This window comes from Epinephelus fuscoguttatus, linkage group LG20, assembly GCF_011397635.1.
Source record: "Epinephelus fuscoguttatus linkage group LG20, E.fuscoguttatus.final_Chr_v1".
Lineage (NCBI taxonomy): Eukaryota > Metazoa > Chordata > Actinopteri > Perciformes > Serranidae > Epinephelus > Epinephelus fuscoguttatus.
The window spans coordinates 22,466,857-22,492,590 of NC_064771.1; the positions used below are offsets into that span (position 1 = coordinate 22,466,857).

Below are 25,734 nucleotides of genomic sequence, written 5' to 3' on the forward strand. Positions count from 1 at the left end.
TCTTAAATTTAACGCAGTTTAAGAACTTTTTAAGTTACTTTTAACCAAATTTAAGAGTGATATTTAGACAAATCATCTTTTTCGTAGTCAAGCATTGCAGGTAAGTATCAGAAATGTGGACTTTCACGCAGAAGAGATTCACTCATTTGGACAAAAAGAAATTAAAAGATGGATAAATGAAATTAGATAAAATGTTTGTGGCAATAAAGACCTCAGGAATTCAAATTTAAGACAACTGAATTACTTGTTTATGGCCTAATATTAAAAAAAGGATATCTTAGGACTTTTTAAGGACCTACACCCTGTCTTCTCTTAGTTAAGTTTACCAAGATAAGAGAAAAAACATTTGTTTGTCCAACACAAAGAAACAAGTTTTAAATTTAAGGAACATTATATATAAAAAAAATAATAAAATGTAATCAAAATTAGATTATTATATGTTTTAGAGTGTATATATAGCCTATATACTGATTGGATTATTAAATTGATGGGCTACAGAAATACAATGATCCCAATTAAGACTATAAACGCCCTTGGATGATATTGTGTGCATTCAGCTTCTGAATGGCTTACATATTGTTTTTAGATGCTTTGGCCATCCAGGCCTCACAGTACACAGAGAATGTGTTTTTAGAGATCGCACAAATCGGTCTGATGAGTCAGGTGAATGGCTGCTGAGCCGTTTCAGGTTGCCAAGGTATTAGCTGATTGATTAGAAAATGAATTGGCTGTCAACTATTTTGATAATCATTTTCATGATTGTCGTATTTATGCTCCCAGCGTCTCAAATGTGAGGACTTGCTGCTTCTTCATTTTAAATATTTCGATTTATTAAACTGTTTCAATTTCTTCTGCATTGAGCACCTTTCCTTTTTATACTGGTTCTATCTGCATACTTGTATTAAGTAACATTTTGCAGGACTTTTACTAAAGGGTCTCAATGCTTCCTACACCACTCCACCAATGTTTTGCCATTGTTGGGTTTTAATGCTTCTGTTACAACAGTGCTGAGGCTCTGAAATCAAGATTTAGGGGGGATGAGATGTAAGATTTATGGGGGTTTAGTGGCATCTAGCAGTGAGGACTGCAGATTGTAACCAGCTGAAACTTCTCCCAGTTAGAATTCCCTCAGTGTTCATTGTTCAAGAGGTTTTTTACAGAGGTCTCCTCCTCTCCACAACAAATGGACCCGTTGATTTAAACTGATAAAAACACTCGTTAGCGCATATTTACTTTAAAAATCAGTGTTTTTCCAACAATGCTCGGCTCATTGCAGAGGGGTTGCTAACTACAGTGTTTGGTTTGTCCATTCTGGGCTACTGTAGAAATACAGCAGTGCAATATGGCGGACTATGTGGATAAGGACCCGCTCCCTATGTAGACATAATCTGTGATAATGCACTAAAGAAAACATGCTTATTATATAATATTATATTCAATTTCTGGCACTAAATCCCCTTAAATCCTACACACTGGACCTTTAAGTTTATTTAACAATATATTCATTTCACTACTGCAGAACAACACCTGCTCTTAAATAAAATTTAGGGGGCGTTACCTGTGGTAATAATTTAGTTATGATCAAGCAGGATTCATCATTTAGAACTGGATAAGAGCAGGTTTGGGTGGTTAAAATTGTTTGGTGCATCTAGACTTTTCTAATTTTTTCTCCTATCAGAAAATTAGGAGAGACTACAAGAGAAATTTAGGAGAACTTCGCTGCATGCAGCCCAGTGAGCCCTAAAGTGAAGTGTTCTCTTCCCTCATGCTCCCTCACTCTCGGAGGTCAGACATGAGGTTCAGCCAGAGAGCAGCCCTGTGGAGTCGACAGGGAGTCCATGTTTAGCTCAAGGACTCTTCAGCAGGGCTGATGCAACACGAGGGCATGACCCCTGCTCCTCCAGCTGAACTGTGCACTGCCCACGTCATCTCTAGATTCAATGTCTTTTCATCTGTTTTAAACTCAAGCCACTGCTGAGATATGAGACCAGCTCCTGATGAGCAACATGTCGGTGTGTTTTAAGCTCCTGAGAGCTCCTCTAACACCTCATTAGAATGCCTGACTCACAATTCAAAGCTATAATTGCATACCCTACACATCAATTACACAGTAATGTCACCAATTTCACTGTGTTTATTTCCCCAAGTCGAAACCAGCTCGGAGAGAATAACTGCGAGCCAGGGATTCGTTCAGGCCGCCACGATTAGCAGAGAGAGGGCAGGCTGAATCGACGAGCGAACAAAACACAGACATCCCCACGGTATTTGTTTACAATGAGCCACGACCTCCCCTGAGGTGGCACAAGGTACAAAACAAGAGACACAAGTCAAGCAGAAATGGCAGTGCTGCCTAATGGCTGCAGTGGCTAGTTGGGAGCTAACTGTGTGAAACAAATGTGAAAAGACAACATGATTTCTGAAGGTCGATTTTTGTGCTTGTGCTTTACTGTAAAAGTGCAAACAAAATCTTTTTGTACATCCCACTGCAGCTGGCAGCAGATGTGGCTTCAGGCAGGCAGTTCGTGGTGGTCGGTGTTCAGATACAGAGCACCAGGGACTGACCACAGAACAGATGCTCGGATTCAGGCTCAAGCTGGAAATTCATTCACAACTTTTTCATATTTAACCCTTTTCCTTGACTTTATTCAAGTAGTTTAAAATAGTTAGGATATCATAGCGTGCAAAAATGAGGCTCTTATTCCAGTGTGAAGCACAAATGTAGCATTAAATACGAAATAAAATGCCTTTGTGTCTACACATAAGCCACAAAGCCGTAATGTTATCTGGCCTGGCTACGACAGGCATGACATTTGCGCTGACGCTGGCAGCCTGTTGAGCAGCCTTTTGGCTATCTTGATGCTTTTTCCTTTTTGCATAACTTGCCAGAGCTGCTTCCACCATGTTACCAACACTTTGGTGAAGAGTTCACATCCAGCGTGACTGGGTTCTGCCTCTCGAGCCATGTATTATATTTGTCGTTTGATAGCCATACATTATTAAACACGCACTTCTCAAGGCATTTGAATACTAGCAAGCTGCTAGCGTCTGCTAACTAGCTGCATATGACAAAAATGTTTCACGTGATTCAAGTCAGTTTTCAATGGTCACACCTTGGACATGTTTTTATACCCAAACAATGCGTATTAAACCATTTCCAGGCTTGGAAAACATAAATTTCATAACTTTTCCAGGAATGTCATGACCATGGTAACCTTTTTTGTTTTTGCCAGCTGCTTTCTCACTGAGAAAACACTCAACTTCAACCTGCAAGTCTTATTCCCTGTGATGACAGCCATCCTTTCACTGCCTAAAGACCGTTAATCATTTTGTTTTTACTTGTTTTCTAGGATACAGAGAACTCACAGGAAATGAGGGGACACAGCGGAGTAGCAGGACTCAAACCTGGGATGTTGCAGTTACATGGACAGCAACTTAAACCACTAGGCCACCCGATTTTAACTCATTTTGAAAAGTCAAACTACAAGTGCCAAAGCAGCTCGTCCTCAGAGTTTTTCTATTGTACTTACGGGTGCCATCAAAGCGTGTAGCGATGGTGTCCAGAAAGGTGTTCTGCGGGGCCAGGAGGCCCTTCATCACTGGCATCTTGACCCAGATGTGGGACGGCCAACAGCTGGCTGGACGTCACACCATCCCAGAGGCACAGCAGGTGGCTTCCAGGGGCTCTCAGCAGGTGTGGGAGACTTTGAGGGCGACAGTCCGGCGCCGGTCGCAGGGACACACATTTACCGTAAAATTGTCCACCCTTCTCCGAGCAACGCCTCAGTGCAGTCTGGGCAGACTAAAATAGCTCACTCCAACAGTGCAGAGATTCAGGTGTGTGGCACCAAAATATGTAAAAATGAAGAGCGGCGATCACTAGAAGCTGCTCAGTCAACAAAGAGGGATCAAGTCCAGGTGACGCTGAGATCCAAAGAGCTTCAGATCAGTCACCCCAGCTGTTGCTTGTCTTTCAGCTGGAGAGATCATTCCAGCAGCAGCAGCATGGAGGAAGTTATCCTGCAAGTCCACGGCGCTTCCCATCTATAGGACGACTGAGAATCTGTAAGACAAAAATGACATGTGTCTACACCTTGCATCCCTCAGCTCAGTGCTCTGTCAGGATGCTGAGCCAGAGTAGTTGCATCTTCTTGAGCTCTCTCTCTGTCTCTCCCTCGCTCCTGCTCCCCATCCACTCCTGTGATATCCCAGCCAATGAGATGCTGGCATCCTCTGTGGGGACCTGTTTTCATCTGTGGTGGGGGTATAGGGAGGGAGAGGGAGTGAGAGCGGAGGAGGGAGGGGTGGAGGATGCTTTCGGAGCAGCTGACAGCACCATTACACCCCATAGTGCCACTATCAGCGCATGGCTTTTGTGTGCATGTCTGCAAATCAAGGAAAGATGGATTACCTGCGTGCCGGTCAATGCCGCCTATTGTATTCACTTGGACTGTGTTTGCTATTGTGTTTTGTCATGGGAGTCTGTCTCAAGGGACGTTGTGAAGGTGTGTGTGTGTGTGTGTGTGTGTGTGTGTGTGAGTGAGTGTGTGTAGCGGGAAGAAATATTGAGATTCTACTTTGTGAAGTGAAGGAGCCGCATGAGGACGGACTGTAGCTCTAAAAATACAGTTCCTAGAGTATTGTTGTTTCAAACTTGTCACTGCTGGATGGAGCTGGTCACTGTTGCCCTCCCAGCCCCTACAGTATCCTCATGAGAGAATTAAGGCTCCGGGATAAAAGCCGCTAAGAGCGGATTAAAAGGATAAGCCTGGAGATGTTTTTCATGAGGACTTGATGCTAAACACACCAAAGTTAAGTCGCGTCTTAACTCACTTTGACCCAAGCAAACAACACGGCTTAGCCGATAGGGGAATACCTCTGGATCGTCAAGTAACGGGGACAACTACTTATCATATCATGTACATTGTTAATGAGTTCTGTCAACAGTAATCTCATTAGAATTTACAGTAATCAGGGGAAAGATGATCCGACTATTAATTTAATTGATGTAACAGTCATTAAATATTAATTATTGGAAACTATATTAAGAAACCTGATAAGTAGTGGAGGATTTTTGAGATGTCCTTTTATTTGAATCAGGAAGTATCAATGCTGGACCAAGCACATTTGGCGCCCTAGACAAGCCCCCCATCCCCCTAAAAATTTTAATAATGATAAGTATATTTATTTCAGACAAGCTAATGAGACACACAAACACAAACAAACAAAAAAATAATGATAAATAAACAAAAGAATACCTTATGTGCCAATTTGCAAATTTTGTCTTCCTGCTTTCTTGTACTGCGCCCTATGTTCAGTTTTTCAAAATTCTGTATTTTTTTGTTGTTGATTAAGTCAAAACAAGTCTCTTGGGGTGATAGGGATTTTGTCGCTGCACCATCATTTTCTGGGTGGCGTGACATCACCTCCTGTTTTGAAACCTCAAGTTCAGCATTTCAGCTGTCATCATCTTAACTATTGAGACCAAAACTGTTTTTTTTTTTTGTACCAGGCTGTAAACACGTTAATTTCTGTTAGGCATTTTAACATGGGGGTCTATGGGGATTGACTCACTTCTGGAGCCAGCCTCAAGTGGCCATTATAGGAACTGCAGTTTTTGGAGTTGGCTGCTTGGTGGTGCCCAAGGTGGCCAATTATGTCGCCGATAAATTTGAATTTAAGTTTTATTTAATTTTTTTTGCAATTATTAAAATATGTCAGAAAAGACACATTTACATGAATTCAACATGGCCGCACAGTGCAGTGGTTAGTGTTATGGCCTCACAGCAATAGGGTTTCTGGTTTGAACCCTGGGCGGGGAATTCGAATTCTGGGGTGGGGAGCTCCTCTGTGCGGAGTTTGCATGTTCTTCCCATGTCAGCATGGGTTTTCTCCAGGTACTCCGGCTTCCTCCCACAGTTCAAAGACTATCTCTATGTGTCAGCCCTGTTGTAGTCTGGCGACCCGTCCAGGCTGAACCTACCTCTCGCCCAGTGTCAGCTGGGATAAGCTCCAGCCCCTCCGCAACACCCAACAGGATAAGCGGCTATGTAAAACTAATGAATGAATGAATTCAACATATTATCAACAAAGATAATTTGGCCTAACATTTACATACCACTGAGACACTGGCTGCATTATTATTCCAAGTGTACGACATCCTTGTAAGCTACAATCAAAGGTTTTGCATCTTAAACAACAGGAGACTCTGACACAGCGTCCACATCAGAAATCACCATTGAATGCACCGAGGGTGAGGCTAACACACCTAGCCTTGCTACAACTGCTGCTAATTTAGCAGCTACTGTCATTTTTATTTATGTTTAAATTTAAGTTAGTTAAGTTATAACATAAGTTATAAGTTAAAATGTATATGAAAATACACATTAACATGAATTCAACACAATATTAGCAAAGATAAATCAACCTATTCATAAGAAAACCCATTTAATTAACAGCACACCACATTAATGATAAGCTGTTACCCATAAATCCTTGCGCAATCACGTGAGCTAGCTAACAATAAATTCCTGTGCGGCACCTGTCCATAAGGGCAAGGTGAAATCGTTAGCTAACATTTACATACTACCGAAACATATTGGCTACATTATTATTCCAAGTGTAGACATTCTTGTGAACCACAGTGGATTGTTTTGAAACACCGTTCCTCATAGAAACCACCTATAAAAGTGCAGAGGGTCAGGCTAACGTACTTAGCCTTGCTACAATTGCTGCTAACTTAGCATCTACAGGCATTTAATTATAAATCTAAGTTTTATTTTTTCCCCCCAATAATTAAAATATGTCTGGAAATATACATTGACATGAATTCAAAACATTATTAGCAAAGATAAATCAGCCTGTTCATAAGAAAACCTATTTATTTTGACAGTACATAACATTAACGATAACTGTTAGCCATTAATCCTTGAGCAATCATGTGAGCTAGCTAACGCTGAATCCATGTGTGGCACTTGTCCATAAGGGCAAGGTAAACTAGTTAGCTAACATTTACATACTACTGAAACTGAAGCCGTTGTGCCATGAATATGTTCTATTGTGTCATTGTATTTTTTATATAATTGTGTCTTTTAGCAGATAAATTATTCTCTGTTTCCTGCCCAGGGACTACAGAAGAAAATTAGCTTATAGCTAACTCTGACGCAGCTAAGTAGCTGTGTACTGTCCCTGTTAAATAAATAAAATAAATATGCGCCAATTGGCTGCATTATTATTTCAAGTCTACGACATTTTGTGAGCCACAATGGATCATTTTGTAACTTTATGAGGAAGAAAATCACCAATGACAGTGCAGAGGGTGAGGCTAACGTACTTAGCCTTGCTACAACTACTGCTAGCTTAGCAGCTACAGGCATGGGCAAATGAGCGAAGACCCAAAAATATTCAGAGAATTAACTCAAGTGCAACTATGTGTGTAGGGAGTCCCTGCTCCATCTCTCTTTGACCTAAGGGATCCTCGGCCTGAAAAACGTTGAAGAACCCTGGCCTACAGGAAGAAACAACACTGCTGAGTATGGTCTTTATGTAATGCATTAAAATAATTTGTCTGTTATAAAACACCCACAGCTTTGTACTTGTGCTTTGAGTTGATTCTGTTTATTTTAAAGTAAACAGGAGTTGTTTTACCAAGAGGAACAAGGGTCTGAGTTTTACTGAATTATGAGGTGAAATTGTTCTTTATTTTTGTCACTGTGATTTATGCGGAGCTCGAGGATAGATCCAGCTATGGCGCTCAGGTTATATAGATTTACCCAGGAGCTGGAATCCCTACCAACAACAATATATCATTTTGAAGCTTTGGTTTTTTTTTTGTACCTCTCAGCACCCTCAACTCCAAATTAGCATGGCGGTCAAGACTAATTGTTTTAAGTGGCATTGTGTTGTGGGAAGATATAAAGTAACCTACCTGTAAAATGATGGGTTTGAAGCTTGGATATTTTTTGTCTTTCAATGCCTATTAAAAAAAGAATCTTCACAATATATCTCCGAGACCATGCACCAAGTGTAGCTTTATGCAAATTGGGAGTCAAGTAAACAGAAACGGATGAGAAAACGAAATAGAAATACACAAGTTTCTTGTGGGGGCGTCTGTAATCTGGGAGAAGTTGAGCAGATTCAGCATCTGTGTGGGTGTTTCCTCAAGCCACAAATGAAGTTTGTAATCTTTAGGGGGAAAAATAAATTTGGTTTTGATCTGTATTGACAGTGCCGGCAGCAACTTGCACATCTCTGAGCCGAGAATAACCAGGCCAAGGAAGTGGTGGGTGATAATGACCATTGTTTAATACTGTTTTGTTTTCAGTAGCTAGAGCAGCAAGATTCTGATAAATTCTGTCTCTGAATGAGGGGAGAAGACAATTTTCTGAGCTCGTCAACTGTCAGTCAGGAAATGCTGGAGAGAAAAGGTGATTGAAAATGCACAATTAACCCATCCAGCTGGCAGCACAGGTGAGTTGCATTTGGAGAAAAGGGAGAGAAAAACACAGCCAGTGAAAGTAAAAGACTGGCTCTCAGACTGTAAGAAAGTATTGTTCTCCCTCCCGGATCCTATTCAAGCCCTGGCAGCCCATCACTGCTATCTATTTTTAATGGCCTCTCATTGTCCTTACGTCTTGTAGTTCATCCATCTCTGCTTGTCACTAATAAAGAGGCTAATCCATTAAACATGCCCACTATCTACTAGTCTAATACGACAGAGTGACGCACTGGCTGCAAGGTGAAATATTATCCCAACTACACTTCCCACAGTTCTCAGCTCTCCTGGCTCTTACCCAGAATTTATTTTTGGATGATTTTACTCTATTTAAAATGGGAAAATTCAACCATTTGCAAATATTTGCTCTTATTTACCATTTTAGACCTCAATGAAAATCCACAGCTCTAATCCCGACTTAAACTGTAAGACAGATAAGCTCTATAGCCGGCATCATTCACTCAACATGCAACATCTCCTCTCAATTAAACACGTCCTCCTTCCTTCAGCAAACCCATTGAGAAATCCGGCCTGCCATTCTCAGATCTCGGCTGTTTACATTGAATCAAGATCATGACTGAGCAGATGTGCTCAGAAGCTCTCTGTGTGTTGTGTGTGTAAATCCTCAATGCACGTGAGGATGAGAGACACATCATCTCACTAAACACCGACCAAAGAGAGACCACACTCTGTAATGAATAAATGAAAACATGGTGAAGGCACAGATAAAGCACTGGAGTCATGCTTTATTTATCTAACGTGCCGTTGTGTTATTGTATTCTGGAATCACACACGTCAAAATATAGAATATAAAAATCACAAAAGGCAGAATGTCGTGTGTTTGACAGCTTTTGTAAAATCAAATGTTTCACAATTTAAAGATATACTATGCAGGATTGTCCTAACAAAAAAGGTAAAGACTCATGCAGAAGTAATCCCTTTCAATCATCACTTACGACCCACTAGAAGTGTGTGGCGGTATATTTTTCTGCAGAGACTCTGCCCTCTGCCTGGATTTTATTATTTAATTCTTATTTTCTGTGTCCAGGATGTTTATGGGCCCAGTGTTCAGGTGAGGTCAGGGCATTGTAAAAAGGTAGCGACCACATGTCGGACCTTAAGTAGAAGGCATCCAAGAGACATGGTGCCGAAAAAATGTAAACATGGATAGAACCCAATATATCTTTGTTGTCCACCATGGACAGGTGGCATGTCGCCTCACAGCAAGAGGGTTCCAGGTTCAAACCCAGGGTGGTGGAGCACTTCTGATCTCCCCGTGTCAGTGTGGGTTTTCTCCAGGTACTCCAGCTTCCTCCCACAGTCCAAAGACATGCAGGTTAATTGGTGACTCTAAATTGGCTGTAGGTGTGAATGGTTGTTTGTCTCTATGTGTCAGCCCTGTGATAGTCTGGTGACCTGCCCAGGGTGTACCCTGCCTCTCGTCCAATGTCAGCTGGGATAGGCTCCAGCTCCCCTGCCCCGGGATGTGGTACTTCCTATATAGATTGTGAGGAAAAATGAGAGTGAATCTGGGGATGACTTTTACTTTCATTTTCACTGGTTAGCATGTTTATAAACAGCAAGCAAAAATTCTGGGTAACCTTTTATGTCAAAATGTTACTCTTGACCTGAGACTAAAACATGAAAATTCACAAACTAACATTTAGCTAACTTAAACTAGAACTAACGCCTCGCTGTTGGATGCGTCCGCCAATCTGTCAAGTTGCGGCCACAGTTTACATCCATGTCTGTACGGACTCATATGTAGCCATGACAACTGACCATGCTTCAAGTACGGATACAAATTCTAAAACCTGAATGCTTCACTCACATATTCAATGTGGATGTTGGTGCCAAATTCAAAGAATTCCCTCTGATATTGCGCCCATGGCAATGAGACGGATGCAAGATCACAATGACCATCAAAATCTAATCAGTTCATTCTTGAGTCCAGGTGGACGTTTATGCCAAATTTGAAGAAATTCTTGTGAGACTTTCCTGAGATATTGCACACAGAAGAAAGAGTTGGATGGACGGACAGACAACCTGAATACACAATGCCTCTGGCCACAGCTGTCGCACATGTGAAGGCAAAAAAACAAATATGCCGGCAACCAGTTAGCTTAGCTCAGCATAAAGACTGGAAACAGCTAGCCTCGCTCTTTTCAAAGTTAACAAACTCTGCCTACCAGCACCTGTAAAGCTCACAAGTTTAAGTGCAAACAGAAACATTTTTTGCTTCAACTCATCATTATGAAGTAAAAAACGATTGCAAAATGTAATGACCGTAGAATAATGACACCATCAGCATTTAGAAAATGAAGGCTCAATTTATGGCACAGAGAAAGTGCGTTAGCGATTGAGCGCAACCAAAACAGGAAGAGGATAGCGCTTTTGTTTGTAGCTATCAATTTTTTTAAAATTTAAATTATTAATATTAGCTACACACACAAATTAAACTTTAGGTAGCGTACTAGAATATTATAATCAATTGCTGTTTAGGTCCATTAGATACATTTTGCTGCTTGGCTGACTTGTAATGAACAGACTGAAAACTTTATCTTACTAGATAAAATAGAAGTTTTCCTTTGGGTACATAATTAATAGTTTAAAAAAAAGGTAATATCGTAATACTCAGCATATCACAACATATTTAAAACTGCAATAATACTGTATCGTGAGTTAAGTATCGTGATAATATCGTATCATAGTTCCTCTGGTGATTCCCACCCCTTATAACAACTGAAGTAAGTGATGTGGTTGTCATTGAGACAGCGGCATCAACACAACACCACTTTAACATGTTACATATGGTTTGTTTGATCCATGAATAAACTGTGCAAAAAGAACAATTCACAATTTTTCTTGGCCAAGGGCAGTCTCTACTGGTTGCCTGGCAACCTGGTAAAACCACAACATATCATTTTTACACCTCTGTTTTATACTGATTTAACAATGGACATATAGTGAGTTACTTAGTGGGCTTTAGAGGTGCTGGAGGGAGATTTTATTAATTGATTGCTGTTTGTACCAACATGTAAAGATGACAGATTTTCACATCTTTACCTAACGTCACTGTTTAACTGTTTAAATCTACAAAGAGGAAAACATCATCTCAGCCTTGAGCCTCTATCTCATGAAAATTAGCCATTTGGTCTGGGGCTTATTTTTATTTTACTCCTGTTTTGGTCTGATCACAGTATGGAGCTAAAATAAAGTGTGAGCAGTGTCAAATCTCTGCTGAAATGGGACGTTACTATAAATATTAGCCCACTTGGTGAACAGAGAGGGACCTGCGGGAGCGAGGCGTGCCATGCAACAACACACAAGAGTAAGAGGGCCATCGCTGACGTGGGCTTGTTTAGTATTCAGCATATTATGTTGATAAAATTTAACAATAAGATGGATATAATTAATACTGTAAGTGTACTGTAAGTCTCCTCTCTCTCTCTGATCTGCCAGTATAAATGACCTTTCTGCTGCATTTACACTACAGAAATCTGTTACACTCCTACAGTCTGTGGTATAATGTTTTCTGACTCATAATAAGAGGCCAGTAAATCAGATAAACAGTCAGAGCAGCAATCCACTGTTGTATTTACAACAACACAGTAAGACCTGTAGTAAACAGCATGAACAGTCACTGTAGTCTTACATATATGAATATCTCCCCCTAGTGGTGACAACACAGTCCTGGCATCAAGCACAATCTGTGGAAAGAAGTTGTGTGAACGCAGGAAGGCAATGCAACCTCACCCTGTGTTTGCTGCCTGCTGTCATGGAAATCATTAGTCTACACTATAATGAATCTCACCATCAATCAGCTCATCTGGTCTAAAAAAGGCCCACTGGACCCCAAGAGAGCAGAAACTGCAGGAGGCCAACGCTACTATCTGAATATGGTAATTTAGTAAAGAGATCTGGCTGAGATTTAACAACACTTGTGGAGACAGATGTCAGAGGTGCAAAAAATTGTAAAATGACAGCACCAAGAAATTATGTATCGTGATTAATTAAAGCTATAATTTGCATATTCATGCCGATAAGACACTAGAAGACTTTGAAAAGACCGACACCCTCTCACATCTAAAGACGATGTGAGTCTTTAGTCATGCTAAAAGATTTTGCAAAGACTGAGGATCCTGCAGGGTCAATATTTGTAAGACTACGAGACCACCTAAACTAAAAATTCCATTATGTTATTTCCATGGCCTAGGAAAGTTCAATCAATATTTGTGAACATGAGCTACTCTCTCTCAAAGCCATAAAATGGCGGAGTAAGTCTCAAATTATAGACTTAGACATAGAGTATAAAGCCTGAAGTTGATCTATTTGACTTTGTGGACCCACAGAATGTTTGCTCTTTTTTAACCCGAATGAACTTTATTCTATTGTAACGTTCTCTGTTGTGAAAAAGAAAATGCACCTACATACTCATACATCAAATGATCAAGATCATGGGAGCGTCCAAGAACTGAGGTAAAACTCTCATGATTTTAATTAGCCACTGGAAATTTGTCTTTGTCAGCAAGTCCAAATCTGAGGCCATGGTTCCCGGAAACTGGTGAATTGCCCACTCCAGGTTTGGAGAGATTTATTGCCTCAAGCGAGGGAGTTCAAGTATCTCGGGGTCTTGTCCACCAGTGAGGGTAGAATGGAGCATGAGATGGATCAGCAGTTTGGTGCAGCTTCTGCAGTGATGCCGGTCCATCATGGTGAAGAGGGAGCTGAGCCGGAAGGCAAAGCTTTTGATTTACTGGTCCATCTACGTCCCAACCCTCACCTATGGTCATGAGCTCTGGGTAGTGACCGAAAGAATGAGATAGTGGATACAAGCGGGCGACATGAGCTTCCTCCATTGGATAGCTGGGCTGAGCCTTAGAGACAGGGTAAGGAGCTCGGACATCCAGAGGGAGCGTGGAGTAGAGCCGCTGCTCCTTCATGTTGAAAGGAGTCAGTTGAGGTGGTTCAGGCATATCTGATCAGGATGCCGCCTGGGCGCCTCCTGTTGGAGGTGTTTCAGGCACGTCCCACTGGTAGGAGGCCCCGTGGTAGACCCCGAACACACTGGAGGGATTACGTATGTTGTCTGGCCTGGAAACACCTTGGGGTCCCCCAGGAGGAGCTGGAAAGTGTTGCTGAGGAGAGGGATATCTGGGGTGCTTTGCTTGGCCTGCTGCCCCTGCGACCAGGCTCCAGATAAGCGGATGCAGGAATGTATAAGTAAATCACTTAAAAGTGGTTTGGTGTTAGGCCGTCATTACCTTCAATCTAATGCTTTAGTATCCAGATTTTGCTGAATGGAGCACAAACTGCTGATGATGTGTGTAGGTCACTTTGATTTGTCACTTACAGCAAATGACATCCTCCATTTTACAGTGCAATTACAACTTATAGTTTACAATTCAGAAGGTTTACTGCAGGATGCTTCTCTCTGCTGCATCTCAGCCCCACTCATGTTTTAGGCATACAGGAGCGATTTATTTTTAGGTATACCTCTTGCCAAATGTTGCTTTAATCTTCACAGGTGACTGCACTTATGGGACAATGTGGATGTGGTGCTGCCACAACATTCAATAACACCAGATGGTATCAATTTAAAGGATCATATTGTTAAAAATGTGCATCGATGCAAGCATTTACAAGCTCACGCACTGTTAGTGAGGAGAATTTTCTGGATATTTTGCTTTTCTTCAGCTGCATAAATGGCTGTTAATATGCAAGTAAACCTTTTTTTCCTGTAGAATATCACCCAAGTAATGGTAAGGCAACAAATTAATAAGATAAGATGAAAAGATTTATGAAGCCGTTTTCATGGAAGGCAGACAAGGCTTAAAACATTTCATTAAGCAATATTTAGAGTTTAATAAAATTATAAATACAGCTGAAAGAATTAATCAATCAAATTAACATTTTTAAATGTCAAAAATGAAAAGATGTGTTTTTGTGTTCACGAGTTCCCAAAGGCACAATAAATCAACTCGTTAATGAGCAAATGTTAAAAAAACTGGAGTCAATTCACTCTGACAGCGCTCACCACAGTCCACAAGCTTTGTCTCCACAACAACAAGACGTTTCAGGAGATGGTTTTTCCCAAAAGGAAGTCAGCGTACTCTTTCCTGCGCAGCACTCGGTGCATTTTGAAGGTGTTGGGTGAGGTGTTTGAGAAAGCCATCATGTCCTTGCGGAGCTCGCCAAACGCACCCTCCGCCACCAGCTGCACCCTCATTGGTCCGATGCTGCCTTTGATACGAAAAGACTTGTAGACAGCCGAGTCCTGCTGGAGACAAATGTCCAGCTGGGAGGAAGGAGAGAAAATGTCACACAGAGAAAGAGCATAAAGATCAATTTGAGGATAGAGAAAAAATATGTTGTTGCTAGGGTTGTCTCACCTTGTATCGCTGTTCCTCTGTGAGGTTTCTCACACCTTTCAGCTCTATGAAGACCTGGTAATGAGGATCAGAGCCACCTATCGAGTCTCCTGCAAGGCAAAGTAAAGTATGACTCAGTATAATGCAAACCTGACTAACCACACAGAAAAGACTTCCAAATTTTGCTGTGACCGAGGGGTATAAGCCATGAACTGTAAAGAAGAAGTGGACTTATCCACTGTGACATCACCCCCGTCTGTAGACTACTGATTTGAAGCCTTGAGTTTGGCATTTTGGCATCGCTATCTTGGATATTTGGAGGGTACAAGCTCTATTTTGGTGCTTTTTTTGAGCACTCTGGCACCCTACTTACATTCAAAGTACAGAAAAAAATTCTGTTGTGAATTAGAAAATGGTCGGTGAGCCAACCGGCACCTTCTCGCGGGCCAAGTTAAGGATCACTGCTCTAAGAAGTCAGATGTTCAGTGTTTCTAATAAGTAACATTTGTTTTAATGGTTTCAAGCCTGTTTTTTGCTAGCGACAAGTTAGCATTAGCATGATCACAGTTAACCATAGTTGTAAAGGTATACTGTGATATCAAAATTGACGGTTATCGCAATGTCTGCTTATCTATGATACTGAAGGAAAAAAAATGCAACTGGACAGAAAGTCTCAACTTTATTTTAGTTATTATCAAAAGAGAGACTTTTTTCCACATACTTCAATTGAAAATGGTTTCAAGTTTCAAATATATTAACTAAACTTCAATTTAACCAAAAATAACCCTTCTATTTTAAATCCTTTAAGAGTCATTCTAATTGATAATAAATTAAACTCTAGAAAACCGTAAAACCACGATATTTCCAGAGACGGTTATCGTACCTTGAAAATCTCATACCGTTGCAAACCTAGTTGTAAAAACACTGTCCTTACTAAGGTAGCAGCTAGTGTTTGGGTTAGCTCCACCCTTATGTCCAAATATGGTCACTTCTGGCTCCAAAAATCCAAGATGGCAACGACCAAAACGCCAAACTTGAGGCTTCAAAGCGGGTGTTTACAAACCAGTGGGTGACATCACAGTAACTATTCCATCATTTTAATACTGTCTATGATTGCTACTCCTCTGTCCTGATTGACAGGTCCCTGTGAGGCGTCAATCACAAGGTAGCCATGTCATCTATTTTACTCTAAATAAGATGATAATTCACAAAATAAACATCATTTTGTATTAAAGAGGACTTGAAACTAGTGATTGAGTTCATAAACTCATCAGGAAAATGTTTACTGAGGTGATAAATCAAGTGAGGAGTTGGGTCATGTTCTCACAGACTTCTTTTTACCACCAGTAGAGTCGCCCCCTGCTGGCCATTAGAGAGAATGCAGGTTTATGGCTCCATTTCTTTTACACAGTCTATGGTATAAGCCAGACATCTTACCCATGATACCACTCTCAGCGCAGCAGTAGTCGACCAGCTGAGCTCCCGGCCACTGAGCAACAGCTTTCTTCAGAGAAGCGAGGAACAACGCCTCAGACACTTTCTCCCCTCGGACGCTCAACATCTGACCCCGTCTGACAGAAGACACAGGGAAGCAAGGAGTGCATTTCAAAAGCAATACATGGGCAGGCATAGAGTACATTACATGATATGCAATATGTGAACAAACATGCATGGAACCACTGTGTCAAAACGTACCTGTACTGAAACTCAACGATGGGACACTGGTTGTGGAACCCAACTACTTTCACAATGTCTCCGATGCGATATCTGTAACAGCAAAATACGGCGTGATTCATGCAACTGTCCAAGCCCAATAATGTTTGTGAAATACCTGGAATTAAACCTTGTGCAGATTGTACCGTTCTGAGCATCTTTAAATTGCATGTCAGATTGTCTTTCGAAGAGTCTGAGCACAGATCTTGGTAAAAGCACTATCGGACTTGAGATTCCATTCTAATAGAGTGCAGTCAAGTGAAACCACATCACAACACCAGTGACACAAAGCAATTACTCTTCTATGATATCTCACTTTTGTAGCCTATAATTTTACAAATGGGCAGTTAATCGAACCCACAAAATATAGACCTAAAACTGGCCTGTATTTCAGGTATTTACTCCCTGAAAATATTCAACCAGCAAATCCTGCAGGAGCAAAACAATCTTTGTTGTATATGCCATCATACCTGAAGAGTCCTGAAGCGTTTGTGATAACGAGCTCATAGTTTTGTCCCTCCTTCACCTCCTCCATCAGCACCGTTTGAGGCGTCTCCTCCTCCAGGCTGCTCTCCGGCAGGAACTCGCAGAACATCGAACGAGGACACAGCAGATAGCGTCTGTTTGGGTCCTGGGGCCAAAGGTTCACCCCTATTAAACCTGCATACATACCATTAGAGTGAATAGCTTGTTTGCAATGTGACTAGAAATAGAGGAAAGTGACTACATAAAGGGTTCGGATGAATCTGCAAGCAGCAGGCATCATCAGAAAACTGAAACTCATGTTGGATGTGATCCATACAAAACGAGGAAAGGTGATTTTCCCGCAACTTGACCGCTGTGGACACGATTGTCAATACAAATTACCTCGTCCTCCAATACTCCTAACGTTACTAATGTTACACGGCGGGCAGATGAAAGCGTACAAGAGTCTAGCGGTATTTTGTGTGTGGTTTGGTCCATGACTGAAACAACTGCCGTCTTGTTTTTGGCCGGGAGAATGAATGTGTAACTGTCTTTTATATTTCAACTCTGTACCCGGATGCACAGCTGTCAGGTTGATGTTACTAGGTAGCATTAGTTATCTTGAGGTATTAACCTACCTTCTACCACTTATGTCATCCATTCCCAGAGGTCTGGTAAAACACTTTTAAAAATCTTTGTCATAGCTAAAAACACAGAGAAGTTGTCACAGCACATTGTAGCTGCATCCAACTTGAGGCATTTTTAATACGAAGCCTTAACGTTTATGTTTGACATTAGTTGACTCTGCTCCTCCAGACTGAAGGCGAAGGTTTTTGATCAACATTGTGCCGTTGTTTCTCAGTGAATTTTTTTTCTACTACTGTCCCTGGGACTTAAACTGGCCTTGTTTTTACCTGATCTGCTCAATTAGAACAGCCATACCCAGCACAAATCATAGGCGTTTCTAGTGTAATTAGGTTCATTTTGTCTACTCAAAATAGATTAACTACATCTCCTTAAAAACTCATTGTCTGGAAAAAAGAAACTTTTTACACTTAACATAGGTGTTTCTGTTGTTGTGTTGGTAGTGTTTGCCTCCAGTTGCCTACCCTCCATCTGGGCAGTGCACTGATATGCAAAAACTATATAGTGCTGCTTTGATGAAGTTTTTGGTAACACTTTATTTGAAGGTATCTACATCAGGGTGACATGATACTGTCATAACTGTGACATGACACTATCATGAACTTGTCATAAACATTATGTACATGTCATAAATGTTTATGACTGCTGTCATTAAGTGTCATTCAGTTTTTGTAATGACAAGTTGACATTGTTTGGGTTGTCTTGATTATGACAACTTGACATTAATCAAAGTGACATTACCCGAAGTTGTCTTTGTCATGACAAGTTGACATTAAATTTGTTTGGGATGTCCTTATTATGACAACTTGACATTAACCAGGATGACATTATCAGAAGATGTCTTTATGTTAATGTCAAGTTGTCATAATCAACACAACCCAAACAGTGTCAACTTGTCATTACAAATACCGAATGACACTTAATGACAGCAGTCATAAACGTTTATGACATGTACATAATATTTATGACAAGTTCATGATAGTGTCATGTCATAGTTATGACAGTATCATGTCACCCTGATGTAGATACCTTCAAGTAAAGTGTTAACAGTTTTTTTTTTTTTTTTGAAGGCCAAACCAGAACTTAGTGCTACCCTGGTTCCTTTGTCAAAAATCCAATGGGCTTTTTCCATTGGATTTTTGATTGTTGCACAAAATAAGCTCTGTGCCAAATGAACATTTCTGATACTTGCATGTTTGTTCAGCACAATAATCTTCACATATGATCAGTTTTTATGAGTTGTGCAGCCTAAATGCAGTCGCCAGAAGTAAAATGCTAACATTAGCCCATGAAAGGAACTACACCATGGTAACATGACCTCGCTGTCACCACCAGAACGAGGCTGTCGAGCTGTATTTGGCGTCATGACTTTCTGTAGTCTCATGTAGCCACTTGTTAGCAACCGCCTTTTTTAAAGACACATAAAAGCTTTAAAATTCACAAGTGGGATATTTACTGATGTATTTTATTTCTTGCAACAAAACATGAAGGTGTCTTTGCTTGTGTTAAACAGAAACCTTAATACAGGCATCTCATAAAAATCCACTGACTTTAAGGTGAGAGAATTGTAGAGCAAAAATGCTAACTGATTTCTGCGTTTAAGGACTTATTCCTGCACTACTCTATACTACACTACTGACCGTAGATATGTGTCTTACTTGGAAACATAACAGGCCACTCCCCACCAAAACTTTGAGAGCAGATGTTCCCACAGAGGTGTCCGTGGTCAGGTTCCTACCTTCAGTCGCAGCGTAGAAAGGCGAATAGAAAGGCACTCCCTGGCAGTAGCTCTCCCTCAACATTTCCCCATAGATCTGATTGGAGCCCGAGTCCACTGCCAGCACCAGGTGAAGGTGAGGCCACACACGCTTGGCAATCCCACGGAAGCCGTCCTGGAAGTGGGCCCGGAGCTGAGCGGCCCTCTCTGGGTCCGGCTTAATCAGAGCCTCGAGTGTGGACCTCACTTTGGGCTCCAGAGCCAGAGCGCTGCTGACCTTCCCTCGTTCAATGTCCTCCACGAGCTCCTGCCAGCGATCCTGTGGGACGGAGAGGAGATCGGAAAGAAATTACTTTTCTAATCCTTTCTCCATCTAACAAATTACCTGAGCTTTTCTTTCAGTCGCTGGGAGCCTGACGCCTGACTCAAGACTTCATCCCACTTAACGAGAAAATGTTCCAGGGGGACTCAAACCAGGCGTCCGTGAGAGGATACAGCAGTAAAGAACATTTCCATCAAATCAAAAATAGAGCGCTACTGTTAGATGAAATTCTGTTCCTTCAATATATCGGACAACTTCTTGGAGTTAAGATAGATTTTCCTGCTTTTTTATGCCTCTAATGACATAAACAGAGATGAGCATGATGCATACAAGGAGTAAAAGAAATGCAGAGCATGTATTTACATGACACAACCATTATCTGTATGATAAATCATGACATGAGCCGTGCTGTACCTGTAAAGCACTGAAAGCATAGAAGACTGTAGATGCAAAGTTGGACTCCAGCGTTCCCACACTGGGGTCTTTGAGAGCAAACAGCAGGTGCAGGTAGAGGGTGTCCTTCTCACTAGGGACCTGACAGAAAGGACAGAGAATGGTACAATCCATTAAAATGTAAAATAATAAACAAATTCTGCATGAAATTCAAATCAAAAATACAAAAGACATAACATGTCTTTATATAAAATAGGTTATATGAAGGTATTTCTGCAATATTTTCATTTTCAGTGCAGATTTATACATTTGTTAATAATCTAGAGATGTTTTATAAAGACATTTTTTTTGATTCTACAACACTTGTAAAGTAAAAATGCAGAATTACTACAATAAATATCTGTAATTTCAAATTAATCTGTAGACTAACTAAAGGTTTTTACTGTCATTTGTATTTGGCAACTGTTGCTGTGACTTTTAACTGTTTTTTTTTTTTTACACTTGTTTTTACATTGAATTTAAAATTTTACTGCAAAAAAATAAGAAAGTTGCCCAAATTTAACAATCAGCAATAAAATGTGTATTTTATTTTAGTTTAGTTCTACATAGAATTCAATATACTTAACACTCAAGAGCATGAATAACACTGTTATAACTAAAGGTTTTTACTGTTATTTGTGTTTGGCAACCGTTGCTATGGCTTTTTATGTTTTTTCACTTGTTTTTACATTAAATTTGTTTTGTAAAGTTTACTGCAAAAAAAAGGAGAACGTCGCCCAAATTTTACATTTAGCAATAAAATGTATATTTTATTTTAACGTAGAATTCAATGTAAGACCATTAAGTAATTGAATAATCCTGTTAAAAATCTATAATTTCACATTTGTCAATTTAAAGATTACAGCCATATACTTTATGGTTTGTAGTTTTAATCAAAGTTATTTATTTTATGCCATCTAAACTTTATGTAGCAAAAAAACGTAAAACTATAGTGACACTTGAAGAGCATAGAACTCCAAATGCCCTATCTCAAAATGTTAAAAAATAATTTGTGTATCCACCCTGTAATATAGATCCTCTCAAAATTTAATGGGTTCTTTCTTGACACATGCTTCAACCTTTCACCAAGTTTTATGAAATCAGGCCAGTAGTTTTTCTGTAATCCTACTGACAAAAAAAGAAGAACCGAAGATATAACCTCCTTCACATGAATTTTATAGATACTTTCAATTAAGGGACTACTACAAAAGGGAAATCAAATCAGATTCTTCCAAGGAGGTGAATTGTGTTATCCTAATCATAATTAAAGCATATCAGGAAAGTTACATAGGAATGATTTTGGCATTATATCAAGGACTGAATATGAATGATTAACATTCAACTAAATATATCAAGGTGAAATGAGAGAAAGAACTCAATGTAGAAATATTTTTAATGAAACTGTTTAAATAAAGACTGAAGTGGGGAAAAAAAACAAAATATAACCTCCTTGGCGGAGATAACAAGATTTAAGACGTGAAACTCTTAAGTATACCTCAAAGGCGGGTGCTGGGGTGGTGTAGAGGTTGAGCATGTGGCGTGAGGAGGCTGGTGTGGAGGAGTTTGGTCCGATGGGAATCCCGGCCTCAGACTGGCGAAAAGTAGGCGAGTAGAAGAACTTGGTGGTGCGCTGGAGGCTGTCGGTCTCTGGAAATGCTCTTCCCATGGCATCCAAACACACGGTCACTCCCTGGTGGAAACAGTAACACAGTGTGGAGCCAGCAGCTGGGCCAACACATCATCATCAACATCATCATCATCATCATCATGAAGCCTCACCTGCAGGAAGAACTCAGTGTTGGTGTCCTTGGTGCTGAGCAGCATGGCGCTGGCTCCTGAGGTCCCAGAGGTCATGGCCAGGATCAGCGGCTTCTCAGCAATGATCACCTTCTCCTCTCCTGCAGCGATGCGACTGATGAGCTCACGATAGTGCTCATATGTGGTGATGGGGTGACGCGCCTGGAAGCTGCCGCTGTCTGAAAAATAACAACCAGTTTTTAAGTTTTCTGTTCATGAGTCAAATCTGTTTTTACAAGTCATTTAATTTTTTAATTACACTAACTGTTCCCTAAAGCCCCCTTCAGAGTATTTTAGTGATTCATCCCTCTCTGCAGTAATACTGTCATTCATAGCCAAAGAAACCATTCAGGACACTGAGATATGGATTTGTTTTTGTCTCAGGAAATTTGGGAGCTTTAACAATCTAAGAGGTTTACATTTCCTACATTTTACATTTATGAATCAATGCCAATGCCAATACAAGTGGCAGCCTTTCATGTAGCTCTGTCTTTGTAGTGTGTTTTTTTACCCTTATCCACTGTTTTTCTATCCATATGTGTATCCGTGTCTGTGTCAAAACCTACTGGAGGTCCATCTGTCTGTGTCAAAATCTACTGGGGGTCTGTCTGTCTGTGTCAAAACCTACTGGGGGTCCATCTGTCTGTGTCAAAATCTACTGAGGGTCCGTCCGTCTGTGTCAAAACCTACTGGAGGTCCGTCCGTCTGTGTCAAAATCTACTGGGGGTCCGTCTGTCTGTGTCAAAACTTACTGGAGGTCCGTCCGTCTGTGTCAAAACCTACTGGGGGTCCGTCTGTCTGTGTCAAAACTTACTGGAGGTCCGTCCGTCTGTGTCAAAACCTACTGGGGGTCCGTCCGTTGGTGTCGAAACATACTGTGGGTCTGTCCGTCTGTGTCGAAACCTACTGTGGGTCCGTCCGTCTGTGTTGAAACCTACTGTGGGTCCGTCCGTCTGTGTTGAAACCTACTGTGGGTCCGTCCGTCTGTGTCGAAACCTACTGGGGGTCCATTCATCTGTGTTGAAACCTACTGTGGGTCCGTCCGTGTTGAAACCTATTGGGGGTCCGTCCGTCTGTGTCGAAATCTACTGGGGGTCCATTCATCTGTGTTGAAACCTACTGTGGGTCCGTCCGTGTTGAAACCTACTGGGGGTCCGTCCGTCTGTGTCGAAATCTACTGGGGGTCCATTCATCTGTGTTGAAACCTACTGTGGGTCCGTCCGTGTTGAAACCTATTGGGGGTCCATCATTCTGTGTCAAAACCTACCGTGGATCCGTCCATCTGTGTCGAAACCTTCTGTGGGTCCGTCTGTCTGTGTCGAAACCTTCTGTGGGTCCGTCCGTCTGTGTCGAAACCTACTGGGGGTCCGTCCGTCTGTGTCAAAACCTACTGTGGGTCCGTCCGTCTGTGTCGAAACCTTCTGTGGGTCCGTCCATCTGTGTCAAAATCTACTGGGGGTCCGTCCGTCTGTGTCAAAACCTACTGTGGGTCCATTCGTCTGTGTCGAAACCTTCTGTGGGTCCTTCTGTCTGTGTCGAAACCTACTTGGGGTCCGTCCGTCTGTGTCGAAACCTACTGTGGGTCCGTCCATATGTGTCGAAACCTACTGTGGGTCCGTCCATCTGTGTTGAAACCTACTGTGGGTCCGTCCGTGTTGAAACCTACTGGGGGTCCGTCCGTCTGTGTCAAAACCTACTGTGGGTCCGTCCGTCTGTGTTGAAACCTACTGGGGGTCCAACTGTCTGTGTCGAAACCTTCTGTGGGTCCGTCCGTCTGTGTCAAAATCTACTGGGAGTCCGTCTGTCTGTGTCAAAATCTACTGGGAGTCCGTCTGTCTGTGTCAAAATCTACTGGGGGTCCATCTGTCTGTGTCGAAACCTACTGGGGGTCCGTCCGTCTGTGTCAAAATCTACTGGGAGTCCGTCTGTCTGTGTCAAAACCTACTGTGTATGTGATACACTGACGACAGATTATGCTGCGTTTCATTTACCTTGGAAGTCAGAGGTCAGAGCTGGGAATGACATCACACCCAAATTGAGAGAGCCACCATAGAATTTGCATTTGGCGTTGATGAGGTTTCTCTGACTTTGTGAGTCAGAAATCCAGTATACATTTAGGTACGCTATACAACCCCACTTCAAAAAATCGGAACTATCCCTTTAATGACCTTTTTGCCTGTTATGCAAGGGTTAAAGGAATATAAATAATGTGAAGAGGAAGAAAATACAGTAATGTTCAGGTACTAAATGGGTGAGGCTGTGCTTTCAAATCCTGGTTACGGCCCTGCTGTCATACTGACTGTGCAACCTATAGGCCACTGATTCTCAACTAGTGGCCTGGCCTAAAATCCTAAAATAGCCCCTGCATACACCTGACTTGTGCAGGGCTTTTGCCACTGTCCCCTGGCCACCTGTGATTTTGCAAAAGTGGCCCCCGGGCAAGGACAACTTGAGTATCCCTGCTATAGGCTGTGGCCATCTATACATACATACACACACACACACACACACACACAAGGTTACATCACAGGCAGAGGACAGAGGAGGTATTACAACACGTGCAGTTTGTTGTCCTGCAGGAGTTTGACTCACGCTTAAACTCACAAACACCACATCAAACCCCTCTCACTAACACCACCTTATTGTTTCCTTACCTTTAATGGAGTTGAAGTCGTACTGTCTTCCATAACATGTGTTTGCGTTTTTACTCAGGCGCTTCAGCAGCGTCTCCTCCTGGACCTGCTTCACATTCAGAGTATCGGCTTCAAGTTTCCTCCTCTGCCGCCTGCCCAGCCAGCCCACACCTTTCACGGCCAGATACTGACTGAGCAGACTGCTCAGTGTCCGCTTCTCACCTCTCATCTTGGAGCTAATGTCCCTCCAGAGCAGCGCCATCCCGGCCAGACAGACCACACCGAGGGCGGTGGGCAGAGGACGCGACATCGCTGTGGAGAGGAGTCGGTGTTACACAAGGAACATAAGAGGCCCATGAGCCAGGTGGGGGCGCTGTTAGCCAACATTACACCGTTAGCTGGCTCAGCTACTGCCAACTACACACAGCTGCTCCATCAGACTACACTTATAGCACCCCTTCTCTTCATTTCACACACCCACCTTCATCACACTGAGGACACTTACCCTGATTTTGCCAAATGATGGCGACGGCAACCGATAAAACCGCCAAACAAAGCGGCACGGCAACGCGAAACAAACTGAAAGCCATCCTCAGAAAACACTGTGACCTAACGGTGCTGTGTTTTTAACCGCTTGCATATATAATAACGTTTTAACCGCATTTATGCGACAACATCAGAGAGGACTGAACTTTTGCTTTCGCAGGCGTTTGAGCTGCTTCCGTGTTTGGGTCGCAGCCTGACGCGCTGATTGGCTGACAACAGGATGACGTATGACTGATGTTTGATGATCAGCACACAAACATAATTTTTTTTATAAAAGGAAAGATGACTCAAATTTAGCTTTTTATAATTTTTGGCAAATCATAAACACATAAAATTAAATGTAAAAAATAGAATAACAAAATTTAAATTTTTTAAAAAAATATTTAGCTATATTCAAACTCTTAAAAATAATAATAAATAATAAAAAAAATTAAAAAAGGAAGAAAGAAAACGGCCACACTGTTGTTTCCATGTTAAGAGTGGACTTTCACGCTTTAAATATATGTTATTTTCATTGCTTATTTACATCTATTATGTAATTTACAATAGTGTGTTTATGCACAATAATGCACCTGTCTATAGCCGCTTAATTATGACTGTAT

At 41.5% G+C, this 25,734-nt stretch overlaps 2 protein-coding genes across 4 annotated transcripts in view; both read right to left on the minus strand.

Moving 5' to 3' along the window:
* Positions 1–4,047, minus strand: part of LOC125881185 (potassium voltage-gated channel subfamily H member 4-like) — a 64,361-nt gene extending 60,314 nt beyond the window's left edge. For 2 of the 3 annotated variants that reach the window (XM_049564224.1, XM_049564223.1), the window contains exon 1: positions 3,528–4,047. In XM_049564224.1, coding sequence (XP_049420181.1) covers positions 3,528–3,603 — 76 coding nt within the window. In that variant the 5' untranslated portion in view covers positions 3,604–4,047. The remainder of the gene's footprint in view (positions 1–3,527) is intronic. The other variant, XM_049564226.1, reaches the window with a different exon arrangement.
* Positions 4,048–13,976: 9,929 nt separating this feature from the next.
* On the minus strand, positions 13,977–25,318 carry ghdc (GH3 domain containing). The gene is made up of 11 exons (XM_049563992.1): positions 25,092–25,318; positions 24,608–24,898; positions 21,936–22,132; positions 21,652–21,846; positions 20,139–20,258; positions 19,424–19,721; positions 17,046–17,235; positions 16,558–16,629; positions 16,300–16,433; positions 14,884–14,972; positions 13,977–14,789 (listed from the first exon to the last, which is right to left on the minus strand). Exons 1-11 carry the CDS (start codon positions 25,174–25,176, stop codon positions 14,568–14,570), a joined length of 1,893 nt encoding a protein of 630 aa, XP_049419949.1. The 5' UTR covers positions 25,177–25,318; the 3' UTR covers positions 13,977–14,567.
* Between the last annotated feature and the right edge of the window lie 416 nt (positions 25,319–25,734).

What these genes read in the sequence shown, in the direction of transcription:
- ghdc (XM_049563992.1), bottom strand. Translation starts at nt 25,176, where the DNA reads ATGGCTTTCAGTTTGTTTCGCGTTGCCGTGCCGCTTTGTTTGGCGGTT. An exon ending in CATCATTTGGCAAAATCAGG is followed by an intron (nt 24,899 to 25,091) that starts GTAAGTGTCCTC and finishes TCCTCTCCACAG; the next exon opens with CGATGTCGCGTCCTCTGCCC. An exon ending in CGCTGAGAGTGGTATCATGG is followed by an intron (nt 14,973 to 16,299) that starts GTAAGATGTCTG and finishes TTTGCCTTGCAG; the next exon opens with GAGACTCGATAGGTGGCTCT.